Genomic DNA, 20,058 nt, shown 5'->3' with positions numbered 1-20,058 from the left:
TTCTACACTCCCAGAGGCTATGACAGGCAAGGTCCTCAAACTTCCTGGATGCAAACAATGTAGTGGCTGAATGCAAGGGTCTAGATTCAGACCCACATGGTTTTGAACCTCAACTTTGACACTTCCCAGGCATGTGACCTCAGGCAGGGCATTTCCTTTCTCTGAGCTTCAATTTCCTCATTGTCAAATGCAGTTAAAAAGTATGTGGGCAGGCGTCTGGCTGGCTCAGTCAGTAGAGCATATGCCTCTTGATCTCCAGGGCATGAGTTCAAGCCCCATATTGGATGCAGAGTTTACTTTGAAAGAAAGGAAAAGTACATGAGCAAATGCATATAATTATTAATTATGACAATACTAAACACTAACCATTTTTCTAAGCACCCATATGAATTTAATCCTCAAAATAATGAAGTGGAATCTGGGTTTTTAAAAAACTGTCCTCATTTACAGACGGGGGAACTGAGGCATTGAGAATCTAAACCATTCACACACAATACTGAGAAGAGACCTGGGATTGGAACCTGCCTCTGCCGTTTCCCAAACCACAGGTGAAACCAGTACCCTACAACTGCCAGCCAATGAGGAGATGTCTCTTTGGAGATGTGTCATGGAAGTCTGGCAAGCCCACCTACGTACACACCTCTGAATGTATGCATTGCTGCATACTTCCTTCTGTGCATTTCTCCTGGGGAACGGGGCTGCCTGTGGACTCTGGGCGGGCCAGCTGGGTGTGAAGGTCTGGTTGTGAATGGGCTCTGAGCTTCATGGACCTGTGTGCATCCATCTGGGCATGTGCCCCCCTCCGCCCATGCAGGCTTCCCTGGGTACAGAGGCAGGTCCATCAGGGAGAATGAAGAATTACTGAGGGTCGGATTCAAGATCAACCTGGGAGGCATTTCTGGGGTATTCTCCAGTGTGACAATGACTGCAAATGTATATATAGGTAAGTAGCAACATGTGGGGAGGGAGGTGGAATCTAGTGAAAGGGAGGGAACTTGTCTTAAAGCTGCCTTGGCAGAAGAAAGTAATTTTTTACTTAGTGTATTTATATGAGTGTCACTGGGGTGGGGGGGGTAGCCCTAAAGAAGACTGAGGGGCCTCCCAACCACCCCTGCGGGTTGCTGCTGTGACTATGTGGATCTGGATCTTCTCCAAGGGATTTAACCTCTATCGACCTCGGTTTCCTCCTCTGTGAAATGGGAATAGCATAATTGTACCGACCTAATAGGGCCAAAGTGGAGATTGAATGAGAAAATCCTTTCAAAGCACTTAGCTCCGTGCCCAGATCACAGTCAGGGGCAATTACCATTAACCGCTATTAATACGGCAGTAACTCTTACTTGCTGCTTTTGAGAAAGACTCATTAAGCACCTACTTGGTGCGAATGCTTTACCTACATTGCCTGGTTTTTCACACGTCTGGATCGCTTCGGAAACAGGTTTATTGCCTATATTTTTTGGATGAGGAAACTGAACCTCAAGAGCAAAGAGCGCGAGGTCACACAGGCAGGGGCCGGGCAAGGCAGGATCCAACCCCGGGTCCCTGCTATACCTCTCGCCGGGCTGAGATTCTCCAAACCCGCTAATTCTGAGGCTCCGCCTCCCCTCCCACTTCCAGCCCTCAGAGCTCCCCAGATGGGAGGACTCCAAGTCCTGGGTCCTGTGAAGGAAGGGCCCCGGGAGGAGTGGGCCGGGAGGGATGGATTCCTAGATGTGAGAATTGAGGGGGTGGGAGCTCAGTACCCTGGGTTCCGGGAGGAGAAGTGACTGGGGTCCCAGACCTTTCCATCTGAGAGAAGAGGGGCTGGGGGCCGGGACCCCTGGATCCTGGGGGAGCGGAGGGTCATGTTCCTACATAGCTGGATCTTCCACTGTGTAAGAAAGCTGGGTCTCGTACGCCTCTCCCCCCTTCCTCGCTGCCGCCGCGCGATTTCGGCTTTCAAGTCGCAGGTTCAGAGGGGAGGAAGGAGGGGGTGCAAGGGGAGGAGCCGCGGACCTGCGCCAGGGGCGGGGGGAGGAGCCGAGCGGGCACCGCGGCGGGCGCGCGGGGCTGCGGCGGCGGCGGCGGCGGCGGCGGCGGCTCCGGGTGAGTCCGCTCCTCCCCCCTCCCCCTGCCCCAGCCCCCGCCCCAGGCCGATCCTGGGGGGCGGCCCCAGCGCGTGGGGGCGGGGGTAGGTGCAGAGGCACGCGGATCTCCTGCCCGAGAGTGCGGGTGCTGCAGCGCTCGCTGGCCGCCCCGGGGGAGGGGCACTTGGCCCTAGAAAGGGGGGTCCCGAAACACCTAGGTGTACCCCAACCTCGCCCACCGATCCCCCGGGCGTGGGGATCGTTTACCTACTCCATGGCTCCTGAAGACTTAAGACTCCGCGACCTCTCGAGGTCCAGGGCATCATTCCTACCCCCTGCAGCGCCTTGGGACCCCGGTATCTCATAACCCCCCCACCTCCAAAAAAATTCCCATCCCCTCTGCAGCCGGGAGAGGCATTAAGGACTTCAACTCCCAGCAGCCCATGCAGCGCCGGGTCTGTGAAGTCTTAGCCGCGCTAGCGCAAGGCCTGCTGGGAATTGTAGTGTCTAAGCTCAGCGGGAGCTGGGGCCCGGGAGGTGGGAGGGGGTGGCTGGACCTCCCGGGGGTCGCCTGGGGTCGAGCAGCCAGTCCGAGTAGGACAAGACGTGAGGCTCGGACTGAGCTTTTTCTCCTGGCCGCGGCCTCCAGATCCCGCTCCTCTTCCCACCACCTGGCGCGTGGGGACGGGTCCGCAGCCCCTTGTCCGCCCTACAACCCCCATGGGCTGCCGCCAGCCGCCGCCTCGGCTGCCACCCAGGACACGGCAGGGATAAGCTCAGGTGAGTCTGACCATGCCTGTGTCGGAGTCCTGGCCTTCTGCAATACCCCCACGACACCTGTCCATCTGTGAGCTCTGGTCTGTCCGTCCCTAATTTCTCCCTGCACTCTCCTTCCAGTCCATCTCTGATGTCTGGCTCCAAACCATGTGTGGCTAATTCCCCTTCTCCCCACATCCACCTCTTTCTCCCAGTCCTCTCTCTTTTATGCCCCCACCCCCATCCAACCTTCCTTCTGCACCCATGTCTGTCTGCCCAGCCCTCCTTTGTATCCTGTTGCCCATCTGTGGTCTCTGGCCATTGTCTGTCCATCTGTCCTTTATTTCTGCACCCCATCCATTCTTCCAACCACTGTTTCCCTTTCAAGGATATTTCTGTCCTGGCACTTATACAGTCCCTCTGTCCGCCCATCTCTCACACTCCCATAAATTACACACTAGTCCATTATTTATGGCTTAGTCCATCCCAAATCTCAATCCTTGACTTTTCCTCTGTCTGTCTGCTTATCTGTCCCTCTGTTCTGGGCCCCAGTTTGCCCTTCCCAGTATCTCTGTCTCCCCTCCCCTTATCTCTCCCTCTCTCAACTTGGTCCCTATCTCTGCACCCTGCATCTTCTATCCCACCCCAGCCACCACCACACTCTTATCTCTCTAACCCCATCCTTCCCTCTGTCTTGGTGCTCACTCTTTCTACCTGGATCTGGCCTCCTTCCCGTTCCTCGAACCTGCCAAGCCCTTGCTCATGCTGTTCCCGCTGCTTAGGATGCTTTTCCCCACTCCAGCCCCACCGCCCACTGGCTGTGGCCAGCCCCATCTCGTCCTTCAGGTCTCAGAGAGCCCCCCAGCTGCCCACCTCCTGGTCCTTTTGTGACATTTCCTCCAACTATTTCTTTCAGAGCACCTCTCACAGTGTGAGCATGTCTTGTTTGTTTATGTGTGTTTGTTGACTTGTTTATTCCATGTCTCCTCTCACTGGATTGTAACACCAGGAAGTTCGGAAATGTGTGGGGCTCGTTCTCTGCTGGATCTGCTGCAGCTGGCATCGTGCCTGGCATGTAGTTGGTGCTCAATGAATATTTGTCTAATGCATGAATGGTGAACAGCTGTCCCTTCATCTGCCTGTGCCTAAATTCTGTCCTTTGTCTGTGCACCCCTAATCTCTGTCTCCTTGTCTGTCTATCCCTTTATTGTGCATCCTTAATCTCTGCCCCTTGACTGGCTTTCCTCATCTCTTTCTCCTTGTCCATTTGTCCCTATTCTCTGTTCTCTTGTCCATTCATGCCGATCTCTGTCCCCTAGTTTGTCCAACCCGTTACTGTCTTCTTGCCTGCACCCCGAATTTCAGTCCTCCTGTCCATCTGCCCCTAATTTCTTTCTCCTTGTCTATCCCTCCCTAATCTACTTCCCCTTGTCCATCTACTCCCAATCTCTGTCCCCTCGCCTATCCTTCCTTTTCTCTTTTTCTCTTCTATCCCTTATCCACCTCTCTTTCAATCCCATTCCCCATCTGCACCCTTGTCTGACCCCTTCCAAGCACAGAACCCACCGGCTACCATGTCAGGAGACTACGAGGATGACCTCTGCCGGCGGGCACTCATCCTGGTCTCGGACCTCTGTGCGCGGGTCCGAGATGCCGACACCAGTGACAGGTGCCAGGAGTTCAACGACCTGCGAATTCGAGGCTATCCCCGGGGCCCAGATGCAGGTCAGCACCACCCCCCAGCTGTCTCGGCCAGCCCCCTGTGTCCCCTATATTCGGTATTTTCAGAGATTCAGAGATTCAGAGCAGACTTGCTTAGCTTTCTGTCCCCTAGGTGGCTGTGGCCACTCCCTCTTAGAGTCTCACCTCCATCCTGCCTGCTGCTGGTCCCCCAAAACTTTGATCTAAGGAGAAGGAGCTGGGTGGGCCATATGACCCCTGAACTTTTGGGTTTGGTCCTGTGAGCCTCCTGCCCACTGCCCCTCCCCCCAGCCACATACATATCCCCTTCACATATCTTTTGTGTATCTTGCATAGTGCTTTAAAAGCTCAGGCTCTTTTTTTTTTTTTTTTTTTTAAGATTTTATTTATTTATTTGAGAGAAAGAGAAAAAACAAGCACAAGCCGGCGGGGGGAGGTGCGGAGGGAGAGGGAGAATCTCAAGCAGACTCCATGCTGAGCATGGAGCCTAACACAGGGCTCGATCCCTCGACCCTGAGATCATGACCTGAGCTGAAACTAAGAGTCAGACGTTTAACCGACTGAGCCACCCAGGTGCCCCAAAGCTCAGGCTCTTGAGTCAGGCTGTCTGACTTGTCTGGGTTCAAATCCCACCACCCCTACTTCCTAGTGGATGACTTTAGGCAATTAACACTTCTTCTGTGCCTCAGTTTCCTCCTGAAGATGGGGATAATAAAAGTGGCTGCCTCCTGGGGCAGCTGAGAGACTCAAATCATATAACACATGTGAAGTGCTTAAAACAAGCTGGGCATGCAGTGGTCATTCAATAAATGCTGGAATGTACTTATTGAACACCAACTGTGTACCAGGCAGTGTGCAAGATCCTTGGCATATTTCATCAACCACTCACAACAACCCTCTGTGGTATCTATAATCCCCGTTTTCGATGGGGGGAAAAGACTCTGAAGGGTAAAGTGACTTGCCCAAGGTCACCCATCTAGGAAGCAGCAGGGTTCTGAGAGCGAGGATCTATTATGAGTGCTCTTGTCCAGACGAGGAACCCCGAAGAAGCACGTGCTGCGAGGTTATAATGACAAGTCACACTTGCTGAGTGCAGGGCAGGGCTCGGCACCTTGCGTGCGGGAGGTGACAGGGATGAGAAATGAGGTCCAGAGAGCTGCAGTTGCTTGCTCAGAGACTCACAACCTATAAGCAAAAGGGCCAGATTTGACCCCAGGAAGACTACCACAATTTGGGGGTCCCCAAACCCACCCTCAGTTTCAATGATGCCCTAGAAGGACTCACAGAAAAGCTGTTCTACTCACAGTTACATTTTATTACAGCAAAAGGATGGAAGTTAAAATCAGCAAAGGAAAAGACACATAGAATAGGGTCCAGGAGAGACCAGGTGTGAGCTTCCAGTCTCAGTCACATAGACATGGCTTACTGTCCGTGGGGCTGAACTTCACCTCCAGCCCCTCCAGAGGCCAAGCTGATACATCCCAGTCCCCCAACATCGATCATATTGTTACATAGACCATCTGGCATGGCCCAAGATTCCTCAGGTAAACAAAAACACTTTCAGGCAGGATGTTCCAAGGGCTTAGAGGTTCATTCCCAGGAGCCCATCAAGGGCCAAACATTTCTTTGGGCAAGGTTCATCTTTTCCTGCACAACTACACCACCTCGCCAAGCCCAAATGGCTCCCCAGACCAGGTAGACGGGAATGAGAAATTCACCAGAGCTTGGAGGATTGCTGTTTTGACTTGGAGAGGGTCTGGGTCAGACTGATGGTAGGGGAAAGCAGCTGCTTTTTCTCTCCTCTTCTCCACCTTGTCCTCCCAAATGGCCCCCTGGCCCCGTTTTCTTAGTTCTTCCTATGTTCAGGAGGCTGGAAAGCCCTTGCTCTGCTCTTTAGCACGTCCCACCCGGCCCCTCCGCAGATCTGCTGTGGGACTCTATACAGGAAACTTTGTATCTATTGACCTCAGTTTCCTTTTGTGGAAAACAGGCATACTAATGTTGCCAACCTCCTAGGGTGCCTGTCAGGCTAAGTAAGCTAATGCCAATAAAGTGCTTAGGGGTCTGCAACATAGTAACCACTCAGTAAATGTCTACCTTTATATTCTGCGATGCCATTTACCTCCTGCACTCCTCAGTACCATAGTTGAGAGGCAGGACTGATTTTTCCTATTTGGCAAATGGGGAATGTAAGGCTCAGAGTGCTTAAGATACGTTCCCAAGGCCACACAGCAAACAGAGATTTGAACCCTGATCTGCCTAACTGTGTCCTGCAGCCTCCTCTCTCCTTGATCATCTCTGAGCATTTTGGGGGACGTTGGTTATACCTCAGATGGTGTGTCCTCTTAAGGAGAGGCAGCATGGGCTGGTGATTAAGAATCACATCTGAAGACAGACTGCTCTTTCAAATCCCAGATCTGTCACTTACTACCTGTGCAGCATAATACAAGTCACTCAGCCTGTCTGTGCCTCAGTTTCCTTATCTTTAGAATGGTTATATAGAGATACCGACCTTGTGGGGTCCTGGAGTTTAAGTAATGTATGTAAAGTGCTTAGGACAATGCATGGCAAATGCTAGAGGCTAGCTCTTTGGGGACAGCAGTGGGAGGATAAACTCTGACCCCATCCTGACCCCTGACCTTTGTCCTCACTCTCTCCAGACATCTCCGTGAGCCTGCTGTCGGTCATCGTGACATTCTGTGGCATTGTCCTTCTGGGCGTCTCCCTCTTCGTGTCCTGGAAATTGTGCTGGGTGCCCTGGCGGGACAAGGGAGGCTCAGCAGTGGGCGGGGGCCCCCTGCGCAAAGACCTAGGCCCTGGGGTCGGGCTGGCAGGCCTGGTAGGTGGTGGTGGGCACCACCTGGGGGCTGGCCTGGGTGGCCATCCTCTGCTGGGGGGTCCACACCACCATGCCCACACCGCCCACCATCCGCCCTTCGCTGAGCTGCTGGAGCCAGGCAGCCTGGGGGGCTCTGACCCCCCTGAGCCCTCCTACTTGGACATGGACTCATACCCAGAGGCTGCGGCAGCTGCAGTGGCCGCTGGGGTCAAACCGAGCCAGACATCTCCTGAACTGCCCTCTGAGGGAGGTGCAGGCTCTGGGCTGCTCCTGCTGCCCCCCAGTGGTGGGGGCTTGCCCAGTGCCCAGTCGCATCAGCAGGTCACAAGCCTGGCACCCACCACCAGGTGAGACAGGCTACTGGGCTGGGGGTCCACTCTGAACTTCTGTTGCTCCTCTGTGTCTCTTTCCCAGATATGGTTCTTCTGAGCCCTGCAAGAAGAGAGGCCTAGAGGTCTGGAGTCCTGAGTCCTGGGGCAGGAAGGGGCTTGGGGTGTGGACTCCTAGGTCCTGGGGATAGAGGAGGCTAGGGCTCCAGACTCCAGGATCTAAGGGAGGAGGAACCTAGAGATCTGTACTCAGATTCAGAGGGTATAGGACTCCGGGGTCAGGAAGGTGGAGGAGAATGATTAGACTCCCGAGGCCCTGAGACACAAAGCAATTCATCTGTTTCAACCTAAGCCAGGGGTGGTGGGGCCTGGAGCTCATTTGTTCTGTATTCCTCATTCTGCACATGTATATCGAGCACCTAATATGAACCAGATCTGAGATGGGTGTTGGAAAAACAGAAGTGAGCATGGCAAATAGACTCTGCCCTCATGCCACTTACAATCCAAGGGAAGTGGGTCCCCAGAGAGGCTGTCCCCACCCACCCAGGCCAGCGCTGCCGGAAAGTGGCTTAGGGGGCCACAGCTGTGGGAGTCTGAGGAGTCGATGATCGGGTCTGGGAAGAGGCTGGGGCCTTCCAGAGGTGGAGGTGTTGTGGCTGAGACCTGCAGAGTGAGGAAGTGTTGGTCAGGCACAGAGGTAGGGGTGTGAGCTGGGCATTCCAGGAGGAGAGAGCGGCCCATGCAAAGGCAAGAGGGGTAGGAGGTCAACAGTGCATTGTGGAAATTGCCAGCAGTCACTATGGCCTGAGAGTAAGTGTGAAAAAAGAAAGGTAGGGAGATGTGGCTTAGGATGTGGGCAGGGCCAGACCACACGGGGCCTTGAATGCGGGGCTGAGGGACTGGGACTTTGTCCTGGGGGCACTGGGGAGCCATTGAGGGCTGTGAGCAGGAGGGGCAGGGTTAGTTCTGGGTGTAGAAAGACCTCTCTGTGGCCACACAAGGGAAGGACTAGGGGGACAGACTGGAGGCCAATAGTCCGGGCAGGAGAGGACGAGGCTGAGCTGAGATTATGGGCATGGGGATGAGAGGAGGAGATAAAGAGAGTCAGAGGGCAGAAGAGGTGAGACCTGAGACTGATGGCTGTGGGTGGGTAGGAGGTGGGTGGGTAGGAGGGGTGGGAAGAGGTACAGAAGGCCTCCAGCCTGGCCTGGTGATTGGGTGGATGGTGGGGCTGTCAGAGGATCTAGGAAGAGGAATGGATTTGAGGGAGCCCCTGAGCTTATCTGGGTCTTGTTGAGTGTGAGGGGCCTGGGGCAGCATCCGGAGAAACTGCCCTCAGAGGGATTGTCTTCGGCCCCAGAAGTTCATGGTAGAAGGTGTTCTCATCCCAGGGTCTGGCCAGGGGCCCAGGGGTTCATGGGAGATGAAGTTTGGGGTCTCTGGGGAGGCCTTTCAAAGGCGGACGGATACACCGGTCTGAGCTCTTTCCCCTCCCCATTATACAGATGGAGAAACTGAGGCTGAGAGGGTATTCCTGACCTGCCCAAAGTCACCCTGGGAGCAAGGAGTGGCCAGGGGATCTGTAGCTGAAGGAGCCTCCCCCACCCATCCCTTTCCACGGCTCAAGCCCTCCCACTTCCTCACCTCTTCTGCCCCTTTCTACGGCTCGAGCCCTCCCGCTTCCCCCGTGCCTGCCTCTCAGGACACCTGAGGCTGCCGAGCACTGCCCATCGCTAGGGGCCCCTTCACATGGACTTCACCCCGGGTGTGATGGTCCTTGCAGGAGAGGGCAGATGAGCCGGGACCACGGATGGGGAAATTTGGGAGAGGGGAGAGAAAGGCTTTGAGGGGACAGGAGGTGAGGATGGCTTCAGTGTCTGACCTGCAGATCTAGGGGGAGCACAGGGGAGGAGGAGCGGGTTGGGGAGAAGGTGCTGAGCTGGGCGGGGAATGAGGGGTGTGCGGGGTCTGGTGGACTGCTGAGGCTGGGGCCCGATCCAGGCTGGAGCCCAGGAGACAGAATTAGCAGATTTAGCAGGCTGCTGATGGGTGTGGAGACCTGGGGTGCAGATGAGCTTGTCCAGAGAAAGGGTGTGTGTGTGAGAGGGGAGAAGGAGCCGGGGTGGCTGAGGGGGGAGCTCTGGGCTTCCAGAGTGTCCCCCACACACGTTTGGACAGTGGAGAAGGGAGATGAGAAAGGCCAGGCCAGGTGGAGTGATGGTGAGGTGCGAGAGGTGAGCCTGGGGTTAAGATAGGTTGGGGGGATTTGAAGAAGGGCAGGTGAAGGTTCAGGAGGTCTGGGTTGTGTGGGGCCCCAGGGGTCCATGAATAAGTTATTCTGGGTCACGCACTTGAAGTCAGGAGGAAGTTGGAAGCTTCTGGAAGTTGATGCATAAGCAGGTCCTAGTTGGAGCTAGCTTAGAGATGGGGATACCCCCCCAATACAGGTGGAGAAACTGAGGCTCAGAGAGTGCAAGTGCCTTGCTCAAGGTCATAGTGAGCAAAAGTGCAGATCTGTGGCCATTTGGCTGTGACCCTTGGGAAAGAGGCAGGGAGGAGTCTCTCAGGTCTTCAGATGCTGTCAAAGACCCCAGCCAGTGACCCTACCTTACCTTGGTCTTCCCCACTCCCCACAGGTACCCAGCCCTACCCCGGCCCCTCACCCAGCAGACCCTGACCCCCCAGCCGGACCCTGGCAGTGACGAGCGGCCGCCTGCCCTACCCTTACCCTTGCCGGGCGGGGAGGAAAAAGCCAAACTCATTGGGCAGATCAAGCCGGAGCTGTACCAGGGGACTGGACCAGGCGGCCGGCGCGGCGGTGGGGCCCCGGGCTCTGGAGAGGCCGGCGTGGGGGCGCCCTGTGGCCGCATCAGTTTCGCCCTGCGGTACCTCTATGGCTCAGACCAGCTGGTGGTGCGGATCCTGCAGGCCTTGGACCTCCCAGCCAAGGACTCCAACGGCTTCTCAGACCCCTACGTCAAGATCTACCTGCTGCCAGACCGCAAGAAAAAGTTCCAGACCAAGGTCCGGAGTGAGGGTCCTAGACATCCAGGAGGAGGGGGTGGGAGTCGGAACTCCTGGGTCTGAGGGAGGAGGAGCTGGGGGTCTGGACTCCTGGGTCCTTTGGAAGCGGGCTTGATGGGCATGGTGTCTCTCTCCTCCCCTCGCCCATCCCCTCCAGGTGCACAGGAAGACGCTGAACCCTGTGTTCAACGAGACATTCCAGTTCTCCGTGCCCCTGGCTGAGCTGGCCCAGCGCAAACTGCACTTCAGCGTTTACGACTTCGACCGTTTCTCGCGGCACGACCTCATCGGCCAAGTGGTGCTGGACAACCTCCTGGAGCTGGCTGAGCAGCCCCCCGACCGCCCACTATGGAGGGACATCGTGGAGGGCGGCTCGGTCAGTGGCCCCTGCATCCGTCTTCCTGGGGACCCAGGACCGCTCAGTGTTTGACCTCTTTGCCCTTGGACTTCATAACCTTCTAACTTCTTGACCCAGGCTTTTAAAAAATTTATTTTATTGCAAAATATTGCAAACATACAAGCAAAGTGTAGAGATAGATATAACGGGACCCCATCTCCCGGACGCCCTGTCAAATATTGACATCATGCCTGGACCCCAGATCTCCCAACTTCTGACCCCCTTTCACATCTGATGGTAACAGTTGAGAAATATAACAGACAGCCCTGTACCCACCAGCCACTTTATCATAACTTCATGCTGTGACCCCAAATTCCTGACCCTCCAACTGTCTGACCCCAGAGTTACCAGCTTTTGTTTTTCTGACTTCCTTCAACTTCCAACCTCCTGGCTTTCCAATTCCCAAGCTTCCTGAACCCCCAACCCCTCTGATCTCTGAACATTTTACGTTTCAAACCCTTGACCTCCAGATCTAATCTCATCCTCTGCTCTCCACCCAGCTCCTGGGTGGAGTCTATTTCTCACTGTGTTCTCTCTGTCTCTCTCTGGCTCTTGCCTGCTCTCTCCCCACACCCATAGCCTGATCCCCCAAGCCTCAGACATACTTGGATCCTCTATATCCTGACACCCCCTGTTCCCCCAGTCACCAGATTGTGCCCGGTAGCCTCCCCCCGCCCCGGCCCCCTTCCTCTTCCATCCAATCGCTCCCCGAGCCTGGCTCCTACGTGCTTGTTGGGGGTCCTGACCCTCTCCCTGCCTCCATCCTGTCTCCTGCTTGTGTGTATCACGTCTCATTCTCTCCACACCCCTCATTATCACTGGAGGTCTTCACTCTTCATTCATTTATTCATTCATTCATTCCTTAAACAACTGGCTTTTTGTTTCAGGATCAGGACCCGGGGACCCCAGACAGTCCTTGGGAGCTCCAGGTCTAGGTTGTCACAGTTTGCTGTCAGGGGCAGTGAATGGGGAGTCCAGGGACCTGGGCCTTGGTCAGTGTGGTTGGGAGGCCAGGGGCCCAGATGAGGCTGAAGAGCCGGGCAGGGCGGGTCGGAAGCCCTGGCTAGCTCAGCGCCCCCTTCCAGGTGTCTCTCTGTGTGTTGGTGTGGAGGCTCTGTCTCCTCTGTGGCTTTGCTTAAGGTTGGTGTGTCTCCTGCCCTCCCTGTGACCGACTTCTCTCCTCAGTGCCTGTCACACTGTCTGAATCTCTGTCCCTCACCCGGTCTGCGTAGGTTTCTCTGTTTCTCTCCCTCTCTCTCTCTATCTGGGTCTTTGCCCTTCCCCCCACCCCATTCTCGGTCTCTATCACTCTGTCCAGGTCTCCGCACCCTCCACCAAGTCTCTGGTCCCATTTCTCCAGATCTCCTGCACCTTGGGGGCTCTGATACCCCCCCCCCAGGACTCTGTCTCTCTCCTCTGGGACTCTGTCCCCCTCTCCTCCTGGTCGCTGTACTCCTCTCTCTGAAGTCTCTGTTCCTCTGCGCTCTCTCTCTCTCTCTCTCTCTCTCTCTCTCTCTCTCGGACCAGCACTATCTCTGAGTCTCTAGGCCCCTCCTCTGGGTTTTCTTTCTTTAGGACTCTATGGGTCTGCCTTTCTAACTGTATCTCTCGGTGTCTTGGTCCCTGTCACAGTCTATTTCTCACTGTGTTCTCTCTGTCTCTCTCTGGCTCTTTCCTGCTCTCTCCCCACACCCATGCCTCTTTCAATCTTCCCTGCAGAACAAATAGGCTTTGCTGGTGGCAGGCAGCTGCGGCCAGGGAGTTACCAGGTTTAGTCAGATTGTTAAGTGAATCAGCAACCGGAGTCCTGGATATCAGGGAGGAGAGCTGGAGGCTCCAGATGGGAGAGCGAGGGGGGGTGGGGTGGAGACCGAGACAGGGTGTTGCTGAACCCCTGTCCCCAACTGCAGGAAAAGGCAGATCTTGGGGAGCTCAACTTCTCACTCTGCTACCTCCCCACGGCCGGGCGCCTCACCGTGACCATCATCAAAGCCTCTAACCTCAAAGCGATGGACCTCACCGGCTTCTCAGGTGGGTTCCAGGAGGTGCTGGGATCTGAGAAAGGAGCGTGTGGGGCCCTGGACTGCTGGGTCTGAGGGAGGAGGGGCTGGGGGTCTGGACTGCTGGGTCTGAGGGAGGAGGGACTGAAGCCTGTACTCCTGGGCCTGAGGGAGGAAGGGCTGGGGGCCTGGACTCCTGGGTCTGAGGGAGGAGGTGCCGGGGGCAGGATCCCTGGGTCTGAGGGAGGAGGGGCTGGGGCCCTGATTCTGGGTCTGAGGGAGGAGGGACTGGGGGTCTGGACTCTTGGGTCTGAGGGAGGAGGGGCTGGGGCCCTGATTCTGGGCCTGAAGGAGAAGGGGCTGGGGGCCCGGACTCCTGGGTCTGAGGGAGGAGGGGCTGGGGGTCTGGACTGCTGGGTCTGAGGGAGGAGGGACTGAAGCCTGTACTCCTGGGCCTGAGGGAGGAAGGGCTGGGGGCCTGGACTCCTGGGTCTGAGGGAGGAGGTGCCGGGGGCAGGATCCCTGGGTCTGAGGGAGGAGGGGCTGGGGCCCTGATTCTGGGTCTGAGGGAGGAGGGACTGGGGGTCTGGACTCTTGGGTCTGAGGGAGGAGGGGCTGGGGCCCTGATTCTGGGCCTGAAGGAGAAGGGGCTGGGGGCCCGGACTCCTGGGTCTGAGGGAGGAGGGGCTGGGGGTCTGGACTCCTGGGTCTGAGGGAGGAGGGGGCTGGGGGCCTGGACTCCTGGGTTTGGGGGAGGAGGGGCTGGGGCCCTGATTCTGGGTCTGAGGGAAGAGGGGCTGGGGGTCTGGACTCCTGGGTCTGATGGAGGAGGGGCTGGGGCCCTGATTCTGGGTCTGAGGGAGGAGGGGCTGGGGGCCTGGACTCCTGGGTCTGAGGGAGGAGGGGCTGGGGTCTGGACTCCTGGGTCTGAGGGAGGAGGGGCTGAGTGCCCGGACTCCTGGGCCTGAGGGAGGAGGGGCTGGGGCCCTGATTCTGGGCCTGAAGGAGGGGCTGGGGGCCCAGACTCCTGGGTCTGAGGGAGGAGGGGCTGGGGCCCTGATTCTGGGTCTGAGGGAGGAGGGGCTGGGGGTCTGGACTCCTGGGTCTGAGGGAGGAGGGGCTGGGGGTCTGGACTCCTGGGTCTGAAGGAGGAGAGGCTGAGTGCCCGGACTCCTGGGCCTGAGGGAGGAGGGGCTGGGGGCCCAGACTCCTGGGTCTGAGGGGTAGGGCAATGGGGACCCAGACCCTTGGGTCGGGGGAGGAGGAGTCTGGGGTCCGGACTCGGGTCTGAGGGAGGAGGGGTTGGGGCCCTGATTCTGGGTCTGAGGGAGGAGGGGCTGGGGGTCTGGACTCCTGGGTCTGAGGGAGGAGGGGCTGGGGGTCTGGACTCCTGGGTCTGAGGGAGGAGGGGCTGGGGGCCTGGACTCGTGGGTCTGAGGGAGGAGGAGTCTGGGGTCCGGACTCGGGTCTGAGGGAGGAGGTCGAGGTCAGTGCTCTCGATGCCTGCCCCCAGACCCCTACGTGAAGGCCTCTCTGATCAGCGAGGGGCGGCGTCTGAAGAAGCGGAAAACCTCCATCAAGAAGAACACGCTGAACCCCACGTACAACGAGGCGCTCGTGTTCGACGTGGCCCCGGAGAGCGTGGAGAGCGTGGGGCTCAGCATCGCGGTGGTAGACTACGACTGGTGAGGGGCGTGGCCCGGGCTGGGGGGGGTCAGGGGGTGGGCCCGGGCCCGCCCCCTCCCTCCCCAGCCGCTCACCGCCGCTCCCACCCCCAGCATCGGGCACAACGAGGTGATCGGCGTGTGCCGCGTGGGCCCGGACGCCGCCGACCCCCACGGCCGCGAGCACTGGGCGGAGATGCTGGCCAATCCCCGCAAGCCCGTGGAGCACTGGCATCAGCTGGTGGAGGTGAGCGGGGAGGCCACCCAGCGCCCCTGGCCCTCCATTCCCGCGCTCATGCAGTCATTCACGCGGAGCGTCCGTCTTTATGGGCTGCGGAGTCAGACCGCTTGGGCTGGAATCCCGGCTCTACCAACTTGAGCTGTGTGACTAAGAGCACGTTACTTAACCTCTCTGTGTCTCAGTTTATTCTGCTGGGTGATGGGGTTGTTAATAGCATCTAAAGTTAGGATAGATGTGAGGATTCAGTGAGTTAATGCAGGATTAAGTGTCTGCCTCTCAGTAAGGGCTCGTCAAGGGGTCAGTTACTTTTGCTATTATTTCCCATGATGCTAAGCCCAAAGTAAAAGGGAAAAACTGAGTGATAAGATGGAGCAGGGTTGGGGATTTGGGGGGTTTGGGTTTGGTTTGGTTTAAAGCAGGCTGTAATTGAAAATCACTGGATTGTGGTTTACTGGGTGGGGATCAAGAATTTTTTCTTCATAAGAAAATGAAGTCAAAATAGAACAGAACAGAAAATTTCACAGGGCAGCACCCATTGTAAGGATCATACCGTCTTTTCTTTCTTTCTTTCTTTCTTTCTTTCTTTCTTTTTTTTTTTTTTTTTTTTGGTCTTGTGGATTGTGGTCCAAAAGGCTTGGAAGTCTGGGAGGTAGAGGACATCTGGACAAGGGATGGGGGGTGCCCTTTGGCTTAGGGCGTCCTGACGGGCCTCTCAGTGGAGGTGACATTTGAGCAGAAGCCTGGAGATTGAGAAGGAAGGGGCTTAAGTGAAGGTTTTGAGGTTAGGAGAAGCTCGAAGGGAGAGAGCACGGCTAGGCAGCTGGGTGTTTCTCCTAAGCAAGAAGAGGCAGGGGCAGGCCCCTGAGCCTGGAGCGGAGAGGGAAGGGGGAAAAGGGCAGATAAGAGGAGGCCAGCAGGTCATGTGAGAACAAGGTTGCCATTTTTTTAAAGCTAAAAATCATTTATGATCATCACATCGTCAAGAGAAATTCTCAAATATGGCCATTCTCTCATTTGAAACAAACAAAAAAAGGACAGAAGTAGATTTTGAAGATCCTATCCATGAATTTGCTGTCATTAAAGCCAAGACAGTAAAATCATACTAAATTCTGTTTAGAGTATAAATAAACATTTAAACTTAATGTACTGTGAATTGCAAGACACATACTCTTCATTGTTTTCGATATTTTATTTTTTTATTTTTTATTTATTTATTTTTTTTAAAGATTTTATATATTTATTTGTCAGAGAGAGACAGAGCACAAGCAGGGAGAGCGGCAGGCAGAGGGAGAAGCAGGCTCCCCGCTGAGCAGGGAGCCCGACACGGGACTAAATCCCAGGACCCTGGGATCATGACCTGAGCCGAAGGCAGCCATTTAACCGACTGAGCCACCCAGGCATCCCTATTTTTGATATTTTAAAAATAATTTTAAATTTCCAGAAAAATAATTACCCATAAAAAATACATAAAAATAAGGCTGCTTATTTTTCCCCTTTGTCTCAGGCTCTGATTTGACATGGGACTGACCTCTATTTAAAATTTGATATCTTGCTCATCATGGATTTTTTTGGATTAATTCTGATTTTTAAAAATATTGCATTGGAATAGTAATTATCTTGAGTGCTGAGTTTGGATACACCTGAAATTTTGCACCCGGGGTGAACTCCTCCCGGACCTGACTGTAGCTCAGCCTCACTTTGGACTTTGCTTCCACGGTGAGGAGGGATTTTAAGCGGCAGAGCACAGAGCTCAAGTGTGAGTTTTGAGAAGACTGTGGCTCTATTTAGAGAGACAGATGGCAGCTACTCTCTTCTTCCGCCACTCACTCTTCCCCTGATTTACTCACTCATCCCACAAACGTCTCCAGAAGCTCCCGTGCGCTATGCTCGTGCTGGGCAATGCTGGGAGCACAGAGGGGAATGGAACCCTGGCTAAGTGGGGTCCTGACCCTGGCTTTCAGCCAGTGGTACCATAGTGAATGGCCCCAGAGGGTCTTTCTACCCCCAGCACTGACCCTGCCCCTTCTCTGCTCACCACCCTCCCCAGCTCCCCAGAGCCTCCAAAACGGAGTCCAAGCTTCTTTGAGGCCCCTCTGAGGTTCTGCCCCATCATCTCTGCAGCCTCATCTCGCCTCACATTTCCAGTGACTTTTTCTTTGTGCCTCAGTTTCCCCATCTATAGAATAGGACTGTAATACCACTTGGCTCATCACTTCAGAGCTGAGTGAAAAAAGAGCGTTGTAAATGATGAAAACAGGTTTGATGTCTTACTATGTTGATTATTAGCGGTTGTCTTGCCTCTGTTCCCCCACGAACCTTCTGGATTTCCTTATTCAGGAAAAGACTTTGTCCAGCTTCACGAAAGGCAGCAAAGGATTGTCAGAGAAAGAGAACTCAGAGTGAGGGGTAAGGAACCCAGACCAGGGGAGGAAGGAGGTGGGGGTCCTGGACTCCTGGGTCCAAGAGAGGAGGGGCTGGGGGCCTGGGTTCCTGGGTCAGAGGGTGGAGTGACAAAGCAAGGGACCAGGTCCCTGGGGTGTCGATGAAGGTACAGCAGGTCACAGGCCTGCTCTCTGCCATCACCGACATCTCCTCCCTGCCCTGTCTTGCAGGTCTGGCCTAGGCCCAGGATCGGACCAGGCCCCCTCAGGACCCCATCCCTTCCTGCCCGGACCGTGAATTCATCTCCTTGAAGCCATAACGTCCGAGCTTCGTGGTGCGGGGCAGCGCTGGGCCTGCCCGTCCTTCTACCCCGCTAGGCGTGAGGGTGGGAGGCAGGCGGGCCCGGCTCCCTGTTTCAGGGTGGGGGGCATTCAGTCTCTACTGTGTCTGTCTTCCCTTCCCCAGGGCTCCCCTTCCAGGCAAGGGGCCATGCATGTCTGGGGGACCCCAGCCCCCAAAACCCTTCGTCCTTCTGTCTGTCTCTTTGCTGTTTGTCCAAGACGGTGTCCTGACCCTCGTTCTCTCTATGAATGTCAACAGACCAATCCTCCGTACTCCCCCAGACACACACACACACACCTGTGTCTACCCTTTCTGTTCAACACACCCTGCGTCTGGCCGATTCCCCCACTGCTGCTGCTACCAACACCAGAATAAACACACACCGTGGGTCTCACTCTACCCAGGGCTCCTGTTCTCTCTGGGACTGGGAAGCTGGGTTGGACCATCCTGGCTCTGGGTTCAGACAAATTTTTCATTCACTGGCTGGGTGACCTCGGGCAACTTAATTGATCTCTCGGAGCCTTAGTTTGTAAATGCTACATTTGCCAGGGCCGCTATGATTATAGGATGCAAAATGAACCCCAAACTATTGTAAGCCACAAACAAAACTGAAAGACCTTTGTACATGGTAAGTCTGAGCATACAGGAGGACGTCAGGCATGGTTGGATCAAGGTGTTCAAGGGACTCTGCCTAGCTCCTTAGGACTTCATTCTCATGCAAGTCTTTGCAATGGTGGTAAGATGGCCATTTGGAGCTCCAGGCTTATACTGCTGTATCTGTTATGATGGTTTCAGCTACATAAAACAGAATTCCAACAGAAAGAGCTGAAATGATAGAGATTTCTTTTGCTCACATAAGAAATGTTTCAAAGACACAGAGTCCCAGTGTTAGTTCAGCTGCTCAACAACGTCAGGCACTGGGTTGGCATCTCTGAGATTCATTTTGCCTTCCCCTTATTAGTACAAACTGCAGCAACACCATGCCTTATGTTCTTACACGGTGGCGTCTAAAGTAGGAAATGTAGACAGGGGCCGCTCCTTATGTGTTTCTCCCTAGAAGTGTTCTCCTTATTTCTCACTTACCAGAACTGGGTTCAGTGGCCACCCTGAGTTGCAGAGCAGTCTGGGAAAGTGACCATCTTTGTGGGTTTTGCCAGTGAGGCAGCACAAAGAGGGGATGATCGTTGGGTAGGAAATTAACAGGACCTACTGTAATCATCCTTAGGGCAGATAATTTCAGAGGAAACAAAATTTGGGGTTCCCTCTCTCTCTGCCTCCATATCATTCAGGAAAAGGATTCTGATTGGTCCTGTCAGGGCCTTGGATGACCACTTCAGGCCAATCATATATCCAGTTGGCAAGCTTGCGCTTGGCACCTCCTCCCAGGATGGAGTCCTCCTCCTCTGCCCATCTCACTGGAATTGGCTCAGACCCCTTTGGGACCTCATCCCTTCCTGCCCAGCTGTGAATTCATCTCCTGAAGTCATAAGCCTCTTTAGTAGAGAGCATAGGGATCCCTCGATCAACCCCAATGGAATCACATGGCAGTGGGCAGGGTATAGTCCTCCAAAGTAGTAGATGTCCACTGCATTCCATGCTTGGCTCTTCGGCATTAATTCACACCCACGTGCTCATATACACAGTCTCAAAAATGGTACAACCACTATATTAGTTTGCTATGGCTGCTGTCATGAATTACCACAAACTGGCCAGAAGTGATTCTCTCAAAGTTCTGGAGACCAGAAGTCTGAAATGAAGGTGTCAGCAGAGTTGTTTCTCCTGGGGCTCTGGGATCTTGTCCCATGCCTCTCTCTGAGCTCCTGGATGCTGCTGGCAATCCTTGGCGTTTCTGAGCTTGTAGATGCATCCCTCCAGTCTCTGCCTCCATCTCCACCTTGTGCCCACTGTGTCTCTGGGTCTTAACTCTCCCTTTGCCTTTCTCTCTCTCTCTTTTTAATTTTTTCATTTTTTTTAAGATTTTATTTATTTATTTGACAGGGAGAGAGAGATAGCGAGAGAGGGAACACAAGCAGGGGGAAAGGGAGAGGGAGAAGCAGGCTTCCCGCTGAGCAGGGAGCCCGATGTGGGGCTCGATCCCAGGATCCTGGGATCATGACCCGAGCGGAAGGCGGACGCTTAACGACTGAGCCACCCAGGCGCCCCTCTCTCTCTTTTTTTAGAGCACATATAGCATTGATTTTTTTTTTTCATTGAACTCCAACAAGGGGTACATTTATTCTCTTTTCTCAAGGAGTGAGGAGCACTTTTCAAACCCTATAAATGTCAAGGTTATAAAGATACAATCCCATTTGTAAAG

At 54.9% G+C, this 20,058-nt stretch overlaps 1 protein-coding gene across 3 annotated transcripts; it reads left to right on the top strand.

Annotated features, from left to right (window-relative positions):
* The first annotated feature begins 2,037 nt into the window (after nucleotides 1–2,037).
* On the top strand, nucleotides 2,038–18,140 carry SYT3 (synaptotagmin 3). Of its 3 annotated transcripts, none has more exons than XM_078063679.1 (11): nucleotides 2,038–2,085; nucleotides 2,716–2,846; nucleotides 4,382–4,547; nucleotides 7,184–7,709; nucleotides 10,328–10,715; nucleotides 10,873–11,091; nucleotides 13,023–13,143; nucleotides 14,626–14,797; nucleotides 14,891–15,023; nucleotides 17,355–17,423; nucleotides 17,630–18,140. In XM_078063679.1, exons 3-10 carry the CDS (start codon nucleotides 4,397–4,399, stop codon nucleotides 17,418–17,420), a joined length of 1,776 nt encoding a protein of 591 aa, XP_077919805.1. In that variant the 5' UTR covers nucleotides 2,038–2,085; nucleotides 2,716–2,846; nucleotides 4,382–4,396; the 3' UTR covers nucleotides 17,421–17,423; nucleotides 17,630–18,140. The 3 variants fall into 3 exon arrangements, with proteins under 3 accessions (XP_077919805.1, XP_077919806.1, XP_077919804.1); XM_078063680.1 differs by having other exon boundaries at nucleotides 2,044–2,085; nucleotides 4,377–4,547; XM_078063678.1 differs by lacking the exon at nucleotides 2,038–2,085 and having other exon boundaries at nucleotides 2,607–2,846.
* The last annotated feature ends 1,918 nt before the right edge of the window (nucleotides 18,141–20,058 follow it).

Source organism: Halichoerus grypus, chromosome 15 (genome assembly GCF_964656455.1).
Source record: "Halichoerus grypus chromosome 15, mHalGry1.hap1.1, whole genome shotgun sequence".
In the NCBI taxonomy this organism is placed as follows: Eukaryota; Metazoa; Chordata; class Mammalia; order Carnivora; family Phocidae; genus Halichoerus; species Halichoerus grypus.
Note: the sequence above shows the minus strand (reverse complement) of the source record. Positions and strands in the feature narration are given on the sequence as shown.